The 11,648-nt window shown below is 36.7% G+C and overlaps 1 protein-coding gene and 1 non-coding gene across 2 annotated transcripts; one reads left to right on the forward strand and one right to left on the reverse strand.

Moving 5' to 3' along the window:
- The first annotated feature begins 1,750 nt into the window (after positions 1–1,750).
- Positions 1,751–5,902, forward strand: LOC105790655 (calmodulin calcium-dependent NAD kinase). Its single transcript, XR_008198685.1, has 8 exons — positions 1,751–2,042; positions 2,159–2,466; positions 2,537–2,598; positions 2,847–3,068; positions 3,287–3,413; positions 4,252–4,568; positions 4,675–4,819; positions 5,544–5,902. It is a non-coding gene; the product is annotated as a calmodulin calcium-dependent NAD kinase (transcript).
- Positions 5,903–9,405: 3,503 nt separating this feature from the next.
- On the reverse strand, positions 9,406–10,767 carry LOC105790656 (histone H1). Its single transcript, XM_012618365.2, has 2 exons — positions 10,440–10,767; positions 9,406–10,343 (listed from the first exon to the last, which is right to left on the reverse strand). Exons 1-2 carry the CDS (start codon positions 10,620–10,622, stop codon positions 9,666–9,668), a joined length of 861 nt encoding a protein of 286 aa, XP_012473819.1. The 5' UTR covers positions 10,623–10,767; the 3' UTR covers positions 9,406–9,665.
- Positions 10,768–11,648: the final 881 nt, after the last annotated feature.

Raw genomic sequence — 11,648 nt, forward strand, 5'->3', positions numbered from 1 at the left:
TTTAACCACAAGATGTTTCATTTCATCATGCGAGATTAAAGAATCACAAACCTCATCAACTGTGAGAGACTCGCGGCTATATAAAATCATGTCTCTAAAGGTTGAATAAGACGGGGGCAATGAAAAAAGTAGAATCAACCCTAAATCTTCCTTATCATACTGAACCTCCATGGCCTCCAAGTTTAAAACAATTTCTTTAAACACTGTTAAGTGTTCATGCACAGACGCACCTTCCTCCAAATGATAAGCATAAAGACGTTGCTTCATATGCAGCTTGCTGGTTAGACTTTTCGACATACATATTTGTTTCAGCCTCTTCCATAATGCAGCGGCGGTCTTCTCCTTCATCACATCCTGCAAAATTTCGTTAGACAAATGCAGATGTAACTGTGTTAACGCCTTTCGATCTTTACGCCTCTTCTCTTCCCCCGTCAATGTCGAAGGCATCTTATCTATCACTAGCAAGGCATCCTCTAAGTCCATCTACGCAAGAACTGTCTGCATCTTTGTCTGCCACAATAAGAAATCTGGTGTTACGATCCAACAACGAAATTTCATATTTTAAAGATGCTATTACCGTGATTGAGATGAACAACCCGAAAGCTCAGATACCAATTTGGGAAAAATAGAATGTCGGTAATGACAATGTATCGCAAAGAAAAGAGAGAAAAATAAAGAACATCCAGATTTTTACATAGAAACTCTTTTGGGAAAAAACCACGTGTAGAGGAGAAGATAATTCACTATGTCGAATTCGAATGATTACAAGAGGAGTAAACTATTCTATTTATAGGCTTGGAAAACCATATTCTAATAGAAGAAGTGTAGTAAAATTGAAACACTTTATTCTAATCAATATCAAATAGATGAAGTGTAATAAAGTTGAAAACCTTATTCTAAAATAAAATAAAAGAAGTGTAATTCTATATAGATTTTACTTTTATTTTATTTTACCACTATTTTATTTTAACAAAATTGGTCACCAATTTTAACACTAATGTTTAACTCCCTTTTTATAAATACAAAAATAACTAAAAAAAGTTAGAGAAGATTCTAAAGAAATAAATACATCTAAATCTCAAGTGGGATCGATATAACTTGGTACCTATTCACATGTTATGCATAAAACTGATGTAAAGGTACTAATTCACATGTTATGCATGCATGAGACCAATCTCGATTAAAAAAAAGCAGCTTAGACCTTAGAATGTGGTGATTTTATGCCATTCGACAAGAAAGTTACTTTAGTTGAGGTGATTATTCAACTTAGACTCTATAGTATGACAATCATATGTTGTCTAATGAAGTAATCCGTTTGGGCGAGGCAATATTTAAAGTTATGAATTGACACTTCTCTTCATTCTCCTCTTTAATCGGGTAACCAGTTTGAGTGAAGTAATTTCATGTGATAAGAATAAATACGACTTTCAATCATAATAATTATTGTAAATCCATGTAGGAAAATATTTTTGAAAAATATATTCTTTTAAATGTACTATTAAAAAAACAAAATGGGAAATTAATGTACGTTGCCATGCATTTAGGCAAAGAAAGAAATAAGGTTAATACATGTGTCAGTCCTGGATCTTGATCTCAATGAAGATGAATGAAACCATCTATCCTCCAAACAGATATAACGATTAACATGCGTAGCTTCAAAGCCAAGAGTAATGGCAAATTTGTTTCCCGTATTCGGATTATCATCAGATTCAGACCAAGAACACAGTTCTAGTTTCTGGAATTTAAAGACATGCAGAGAGGTAAAGTGACAAGCTTAATTTCATTACACAAAAGAAACATATTCAACCCGATTTGCGTATGTAAATTGTTCATTCAATACCTTTTTCATTGTTGTTCAGATCGTAACACTAAACCCACTTTCACACAGATCCTGGTAGCCTCATCGATCGGGATCATTGTTGCCGCAGCAGTGCGGTATCATGTAAAGAAGCGAAGGGATCAAAAGATCATTCCACGCTTAAGAGCAAGGGACACAGGCCATGGTCGCATTGAAAAGCTCGAAAGCTTCCCTCATTACGTAGGTAAAATAATTAACTCATATAAGATTTGTCACATTGTCTTGTATTGGCTTCGTTATCCATCAACGTGAAGCTTTGAAGCCCTTTTCGTCTGTTGTCTTGTTTCTTCCCTGTTTCAGCTAGGCAGATGGGATTTAAAGATAGAAGACATTGCCCTTTGCTCTGCAAGTTAGCAACAGAATACATCAGGAAATGCGATGGTTGCGAAGAGGATATATATACATATTTCTCTAATGAACCAGATGTGGATTCACTGTTTGTTAAGCTCGTGGAAGAGTTTGAGAGATGCATTCTTAGTTATTTTGCATTTCATTGGAGTCATGCAGATCTTATGATTAGTCAGGTCAGCATCAACATGTATATACTATGTTGGTAATATATTGCTTCAAATATATGAAAAAACTATAAAAAACTATGATAGATACATGTTCAAATCCGACACATCCAAGTTCAAATAACATATAGTAAATGACTTGTTTTTTATCATATTGTTTTAGGTATTAAGTTCTGATGCTGAACCCAAGAGAAAGCTCAAGCAGATTGTCATGGCTGCAACTAGGTTGGGCATATTCTATTCTTTGATTATTGTTATTGTCAGATCATAATAATAACTAAAAAAAAATATTGAAATAAGGTAGATCTGAAGAATTGCAAATTAATATATCAACTTTAGATTATACCTATTTACAGCAAGAAACTTGGATTTTAAAACCTTAAAACTAGCGTAGCTTTAGTCTCTCACCATTGTCGTCACTGCTGACAAGTAATACTGATTTCTACAAAAAGAACTTCGGTTTTGTAATATAGGGAACAAAGATTTGAGAGGGTGACAAAAAGTCTGAAGGTGGCTAGGGTTTTCAATACATTGGTGGAAGAAATGAAAGCAATGGGACTCACCTCAACTGATGATTCTCGATGTACAGAGGTGATGGCTCCAGTGGCTCACAGTGATAGAAGCCCAGTGCTGCTACTCATGGGAGGTGGGATGGGAGCTGGGAAGAGTACCGTCCTTAAGGACATCCTCAAAGAGTAAGCTCGTCCTATATCCAACACTCATCACCGAGTAACTCAATGGTAACGTAGCAGACAATTAGTCTCTTTTTGTTCCTGCAGAAGTAAAGTAACCATTTGTATGAATGACTATTTTAGTCAAGTAGACCTTCCATAAAGTTTGCTTTTGAAATTAGTAGTAAATATGAGTACTTACAAGGAACTAATGTTGAGTGTTTTGCTTAAAATATGAACAGAACATTCTGGGCAGGCGCAGCAGGAAATGCAGTAGTGATCGAGGCAGATGCATTCAAAGAATCAGATGTCATATACAGAGCCCTCAGCTCCAAAGGTCATGCAGACATGGTTCATACAGCAGAACTGGTAAGAGTCACTTTCTCAGCCTCATCAACTTTCACTGATAGTTTCTTTAGCAAACTGAATGATTTCAATTGCATAGGCTTAATGGCTTTATACAGTAGCTAGCAGTAAACAAAGTTTTCTCCCAGCATGTACAGGTTATAATCTATGGAAACAAAGAGTTTCAATGCATTTCCCCATCTCATTCACTCCACTTGGATCCTATGATTGGCATCTCTATCACCCAAGCTGGTTGCACTTTTGGCCAAAATTTTGAGATCAAATAGCTCTTGGATTAAACTTCCTTTATTTCTAGAAATAACACTAGGTTGCCTTTCTAATTTATGTGTATATGTTTTAGTAATTAACTAGACTCAAAACTAAAACATAAAATCCATGCAACCTGAAGGAAAATGATTGAGTTGCATTATTAACTGAAAATGTCAAACATCTACATTTAGAAAATGCATACCAACGGCAACCAATTCAAATATTTTTCCAGCCTTTCCATAATGCAAGAGCCTCTGTAATCATTTTCTGAGCTACTCTGAGGTTGGACTTTCTTCCATCAACCTTTAATCAATTAACAACATCCCAGTAATCCATGTCCTGTAATATCTTGTCACTGCCACATGTAGCCCTAAAAAAGTTTCCTTCCCACATGAATAAGTGTATCTTTACATCAACAGTAATAAATATTTCATTTTTCTGTTCTCCACCAAGTCAACATAGACTCATAGTTCTCAAACAAAAAACTCAATGTTAAATGCACAAATCAACAAAAAAAATACTTCATAGGTAAATGAATAACATGGTAACCATATTAATGCTTCTCATTGGTTTTAACAATTGTCCCAAACAGGTGCACCAATCATCTACGGATGCAGCATCATCCCTCCTAGTGACAGCACTCAATGAAGGGCGGGACGTGATCATGGATGGAACACTCTCCTGGATACCATTTGTTGTGCAAACAATAACTATGGCCAGATGTGTCCATCGCCGGCGATATCGTATGGGTGTTGGTTACAAGCGAAAACCTGACGGGACTGTAATTGAGAACTACTGGGAGCAAATTGAAGAAGATCAATTGCAAGGAGGGAAAAGGAGGAAGCCATACAGAATAGAGCTGGTTGGGGTTGTTTGTGAAGCTTATTTAGCGGTCATTAGAGGCATAAGGTACTGCACCATGGAAAACACTAGAGACAGTTGTCTTAGTTTTAGTACGAAGTCTTTTCCCCTTTAGCTGAGATATTGATTTTATCAAGAAATTCAATATTTACAGGAGAGCTATAATGTGTAGACGCGCTGTAAGGGTGCAGTCACAATTGAAATCCCACAAGAGATTTGCAAATGCGTTTCCAACATATTGCCAACTGGTTGACAGTGCTAGGCTGTATTCCACCAATGCTTTGGAAGGTCCACCTAAGGTGAATTAACTATCACACATTTTCAATCTTAATTTACTTAACAGGTGACATAAAACTGAAAGGAACACCTAGTTCACCAAAGAATTTTAACTCTGGAACCTAAGGTCAGAACAGCTGGAACAGACTGGACCAATCTTGAATCACTCAGATAGCTATAAGTTCATGCAAGAAATGCTATTTGTAAATTGTTTGACATTTCAATACAGGAGGCTTTGTCTCTGGTACAAAATTAGATGAGGAGAACTGGCTTTCTGTTAAAGCCATGAACCCTGCTCAATCTTTCAGGAAGATCATAAGCAGGCTTACCACTAGGCTAATTTTATTGGAAAAAAACCATAGTAGTATAAAAAACAGCTGACACTGTTGTAAAGTAGAAATCTACAAATAGAACTCCTTTCTAGGCATGCAAACTTGCATTTTCTTGTTCAGGACTGAACTCTTTCAAGTGTCTGGTTGTAGAATTGGTGAGAGAGTGGTTTTGAACCCTCACAAGTCCAAGACAACTAAGTTGAGATTAAACCAAACCTAAGCGGAGAAAATTTCCAGCCGCCTAGTTTACTCCATTATAATCCTAAAACTGAAATCTAGGAGGAAGAGAAAATAGCCTATAACTACAGGCTGCAGCATGCAGGGATAAACAAATAAATTGTGAAGGAACTTCATTGCTAGCAAAATTACTCCATGCAACCAATTATGTAATATTAACATGAAAATTTTTGTAAAGTTGATAGGATGGAAAGAAAGAGAGAGAACCTTGCTAGTTGATCCAGATGAAATTGACTGTTTAAAGAAAGTGGGCAGGCTGAATGAAGAAGCTGAGTCCATATATGAACTTTACAAGCACCCCAACCCGGCATGTGAAGCTGGTTCAATCTGGAAAGACATTGTACTATCACCTTCTAGACTAAATATTCAAAAGGAGCTGAAGTTTACCATCCAGAAAGTGGAAAGAATGACACAGCACAAAAAGAGTTAAAAGCTTATGAATATTCACCAAAAAATTTACATGCTGAAGGTGTCTCAAACCTTTTTCTATAGTTATGACCAAGAATGTCTACTAAGGTTGTATTAAATCATGAAGAATATGTGTAAATTTTTTGTTACTAGCTTAGCTCAGTTCAGAATCTGGAACTGGAAAACAGAATATTCCCATTAATTGTTTCAAATAATCAACTAGTATCGGTAGATGTGGGGCTGAGCATTGGAACTCCAAAGAGGAATTTAGAAGTAAAAGAAAGAGCAATTACAGCAGCAACTTAAGTGAGATAAATTCTTACTTCACAATTCAATTAACGCAGACTGTGCGTGGTTGCAATTACCATCAAATCTAAAGTCATGCATCCACACAAACATGCACACCTACAACAAAAGATGAGTATGGATGCTAGCTTTCAAGCAATAAATAAGCAGAATAAATATGATAATAACCAAAAGGATCTGCAGCATGGGATAATGCAGACCACTATCAACGAACCTGGACATCCCATTATTTTCCTTTATTACAACTAAGAACCTATTCAACGCTCAAATAAAAAATGAATTGTTTAGCAAATGGTTGTCAATTGATGACCCACCCATAAACATGAAGAAAATAATGGTAATCCAGATTGTGAATGAAATATGTAACTAGGATCACAATTTATGATACCTGGAAGTTAAAAGTGAAGCATTTCACATATTCAAAAGAATCCCCATTTTCGGTAGAGTGATCCTGCAAATACAAACCACTGTAATAATGAAACCACAACAATTTTTTCCCTTTTGGAACTGTTTTATAAAATACCATATTATAGAGCTGTTCTTGAAAAACAATTGTTCATAATAGAAGCTGCTCTGAACAACAATTGTTCTAAACATAGTTCTTGAAATGCAATTATGCTAAACAAAAGTTATGGACATTAGCTATTATCAAGAGGAGCCATTCTAAAATGATAGCTACCTTGGATGACAAATGTTCTAAATGAAGCCTTGTTTTGAACATAGTTGTTTCAAATTTAGATTCTCAAACAATAATTGTTCTAAACAATAACTATTCTAAACAAGAGTTGTTCTTCCAGAAGAGATATTAATAGAAGCAACTCTGCTACTTGTTTCGAGTTAAACTTTGTTACTATCTTTGGAAGTGTAAGTTCCTAAAACATAATCTTAGTTATCTCCGAAAAAAGATAAGATATTAGTAGCCAAAACAAAGCATCTACACACATCTACTCCTTAAAAGGGCTGGAACGATTAATGAAAGCCTTGTTAATATCACTGATGTTTAGGATTTGTATGAGTTTTGTACAGCAAAGAACGAGAAAGATAAAATGGAATCATTGTCAGAAATAAAAAGAAAATAAAGAAATTTTCAAACGAAAGCAATCAAGATGTAGCACCAAGGAGGCAAGTTTCCTTACTACAACCCTCAAGAAGGTGACGGGAGGAGACACCAATCCTGAAACAATCCATCTCAAAAGCAGGTCATGGTAAGGATTTTGTGAAGACATCAGCAAGTTGAACACCAACAAAACTGTGAGCAACAAAAAGATCTTCCTCATGAATCTTGGACTAAGCAATATGATAATTAATTTCAATGTGTTTAATGGAGAGTAAAACACAAGATTGACAAACAAATGTAGCATCGAGATTATCACAGTAAAGTGGGAGAGGATTAGGCAATGAATAGACAACTCAAGAAATAAATTTATGACCCAACAGAGTTAGGCATTGGCATTCAAGATGGCAAAATATTCTGCTTTTGTTGATGACCGCGCAATGCCCTACTGCTTGTGGGAAGCCCAAGAGATTGGATTTTGGCCAACAACCACAATGAAACCACCGGTGGAGTTCTGGTCATCCTTGTTTCAGCCCCAATCTGCATCAAGGAAAGCCCATTAGAGGAGAATCTCGATAGATGAAGAGACCATGATCAGTAGTGCCTTGAAGATACCTCAACACATGCTTGAGGGCTGTCAAGTCTTGTTCAGTCGGCTTGCTTGAACACTAAGCTAACTTATTTACAACAAAGGCTAGTATGACAAGATACTCATTTTGTTTCAAGAGTGAGGAATCTTCTCCTTGACTCAGTGAGAATTTAAGAGATATATTTATTGCATTGGCATGAAGTAACTTTTGCTCGATCAGGAACATCTAAAATGTAGTGATGTTAAAACAAAACTAAGCCATCTTGCATAAAGCAGGCTTCAATACCAAGTAATCTATATCACCAAGAGCCCTCAACAAAAACCTATAATTAATATAGCCTCAAGAAACTTATTAATAGTATTCAAATTAGGACTGCTGATAATGAAACCATCAACATAAACCAAGAGGTAAATGAATGTGCCTGAGTATCTTGAAATAAAAGGAGAATTATCAGATTGTGCTGGCTTAAGACCATAGATAGCCTTATGCAGGTGACAAACATGTCAACAAACCTTGGTGGCTGGCTCATGAAGACCTCTTCTTCTAAAGGATCCATTAAGGAAAATATTGTGAAAGTTAATTTGTTGAAGTGGCTAACTGCTAATCACAAGAGAAAGTAATATCAAGATTATAATATACTTATGACAATAGGTGAAAAGTATCTCCATAGTCAATCTTAGGTCATTAGCTAAAACAATTCACAAGTTAAGCCTTGTAATTAATGGTGCCATCGGGACTGAAATCCCCATTTACATCCTACCACATTCTTAACTTCTTTCGTGACCAACAACCATGTTCCCTGTTTCTCAGGACAGTGAGCTCTGCTTGCACAGCTTGGGACCAACTGGGGCCTTTGAAGAGGCTTCACAAGTGGGATGGAGATTGAAGCATCGGTTATGGAGAAAGGTTTAGTGGTATGGCTTAGGGTTCGTGATACCAGAAGAAGGGCTGGAATAACTAACTGAAGCCTTGCCATGCACAAATTTTGTCAGCAAAGAATAAGAGAATCATTGACAAAATAAAAAGAAAATTAAGAATCATCACTATAAAGGAAAGCAATTAAGAGATAATAACAACGAGGAAAGTTGCCTAATTACTCCTCCATTCATTCATTTTGCCCCCAACTATATTAACTAATTTTTCACTCCATGAAAAACCTAAAAGAACAGCAAGCAATGAAGCATGTTAAATAACCATGTTTATATGCATCAACGCTCGAGCACAACCCCACTCAACACAATTCACTAATTAGGTGAAGCTTTTAGGTTAGAAACCAAAATCGAAATAAAAATGCAGCGACTCATATTCCAAATAAATGCAGCTTTATAATTGCTTAAAAACTAGGCAAACTTGATAGTCACAATTTAAACCAGGGATGATGAATTTGATCAGCCGTGCCAGTTACATCATTGTTCCACTTAATCATACGCATTTCAATATTTTAGGATCAACAAATTCGTAAAAAACCTTAACCTTGGCTTCCAGTTTCGAAGCAGTGTAGCCGCACAGAAGCTGAATCCTTCAGAGCATTCCGCGCAACGTCTTTCTAACAGGCCACCGTTTCTTTGAATCTATTCCACCAAGCAACCCTATAAATACAAACCCTAGGCTTCTTAATTTGCAATCTATTCCCCGGTGGTCAATGCATAAAGAACGAGCAGAACAATAGAACGCAGATAACATGATAAAATATCAGGGAGCTCTGATTTCATCTCATAATCCATTCAACTGAAAAATTACATCTAAAATCTGCTTTAAAAACTAAGGAATTTAGAAATTTAGCGTCAATCAACAACAACAACAAAAAAAACAACCCCTCGAAGAAAAGTTCAAGAACAGATAAGATCCGATGTCATATTTTCCTGGGTATGGACCCAAATACACCCACTAAGCTTCACTCGAATTTACAAAACTACCCCTATGTTGACCACCCTCTCTTCTCTCATTTCTTTCCCCTCCTCGACGTGGCTTTCTTCGCCGGTGACTTGACACTCTTCGGCTTTACACTCTTCGCAGGAGCTTTTTTAGCCGCAGGAGCCTTCTTCGCAGCAGGCTTGGGAGCAGCAGCCCTCTTTCCGGGAGACGTCCTAGTTGAAGTCCTCGAAGCCTTAACCGGCTTGTCCTTAGGCTTGGCTGCAGCTTTTGACTTTGTAGCTGCAGTAGTCTTCGGCTTCACAGAAGCCACTGCCTTAGTCTTGGCTGGAGCAGCCTTCGCCTTAGAAGTAGCCGCCGGCTTACTCTTAGCCTTCGAAGTAGTTTTTGTCTTGGCCTTAGCTTTAGGAGTAGTTTTTGTCTTGGCCTTAGCTTTAGGAGTAGTTTTTGTACTCTTCCCTTCCTTAGGCTTTGAGGCAGGCTTAGACTTCGACTTAGTAGTAGCCGGTTTCTTTTTTGCAGGAGCAGAAGCAGCAGTAGCCGTCTTCGAAGACCTAGCAGAAGGAAGTTTATACGAAGCCTTAACTTTAACCAACTTCCCAGCAGCCACAAGCTTCTTCAAATGGACAAGCAGAAGCTTCTTGAAATTTCCAGGAAGATTCTTCTGTTTCTCTTCAATGAACTTAGCAATGGCGTACTGACTTGAACCTGTCCTCTCTTTCAAAGTAACGATCGCATCTTTGATCATCTGTAACAAACCAATCAAATATCAATACGCAATCACACCCAGAATACCAAAAAAAATAAAAACAAATAACAGTATATTTTGTGAATCATGAAGTACCTCTTCGTAAGGAGGATGAGTAGGAGCAGCCCGTGGTTTCCTAGGAGCTGCAGCTTTCTTGGTTTTGGGTTCTTTGGCTTTCTTTGCTCTGCCGGATTTTGAAGCAGCTTTGGTCTCAGCAGTCTTGTCCTCCTCCGTCTCGGGTGCGGGGTCTGCCACGACTGCCGGGTCCTCGGTTGCCATTTGCTAAACGATGTAGACAGGAGGAATCTGGGATTAGGATTAGGGTTTCGGGAAAAATTGGGGAATCGGAAATAAGAGGAAAGGAGAATTTTGGATCTAATCTGAAAGCGAAGATGTACTGGTAATTTCGTTGTGGGAGGAAGGTGACGGAAATGAAGGGATTTAAATAGTCAAATGTGAGAAAGACGGTATCCATAAGATGAATTTTGATTGGTGGAGACGACTATCACGCGGATCCCTATCTGTCTTAAGTTTAAATACGGATCGTTAGATAAGGCGATATCTACGGTTGAAGATGAGGGGCGCAAGGGAATGGGTGGGGAGGAATGAGGAAGAATTGATGTTTTGAGCATTTTAGGTGTGCTTTTGGTCTCGATTGATTTGACCATGACTTAAGTTATAGCTTATAATTTTTTTTGAAATTTTTTCCATTGTTAAGTTTATTATATAAGCTTTCTAATGAATATTTTTACATATTTTTTGGACAATTCATTTGTAAGATATTTGATTTTGAAGCTACATTGGTCAAAACCATGGTTTACCATGATGTTATTGTGGTTTAGGAGGAATTTAAGAAAATGCTTGTCATGAATCCAAATTTTTTGCATCTTATTTGATAATAGATTAACAAAGGAAACTAATGCTTCAAGAATCATGAAATTTGGTTAAGAATTGGATGGAAATTTTTCACTTCAAATGTTGTTGAAGTTGAACATGTCCTATTGATGTTTGGCATGTGTGACAATACACATATCATTCAATTCATGGCAAATCAAAAATTGGAACCATATTTAATCCAAAACAAAACTTGATTTGTTATGTTGTATATGACATTATTCATTACATTTGTTAACCTTAAACATAAAATGTGAATCAAACAAAATTTTATATCCATTAATTAAGGTAGCAATGTAAATCTTTCTTTTTAACATGTGAATATGCTCTATTACTATTGTCTAATTACACATTTCCTATACTCAAATCTTCATTCTAATCATCTTATTCTATGACTATAAATTCAAAGTT

This window comes from Gossypium raimondii, chromosome 8 (genome assembly GCF_025698545.1).
Source record: "Gossypium raimondii isolate GPD5lz chromosome 8, ASM2569854v1, whole genome shotgun sequence".
NCBI lineage: Eukaryota > Viridiplantae > Streptophyta > Magnoliopsida > Malvales > Malvaceae > Gossypium > Gossypium raimondii.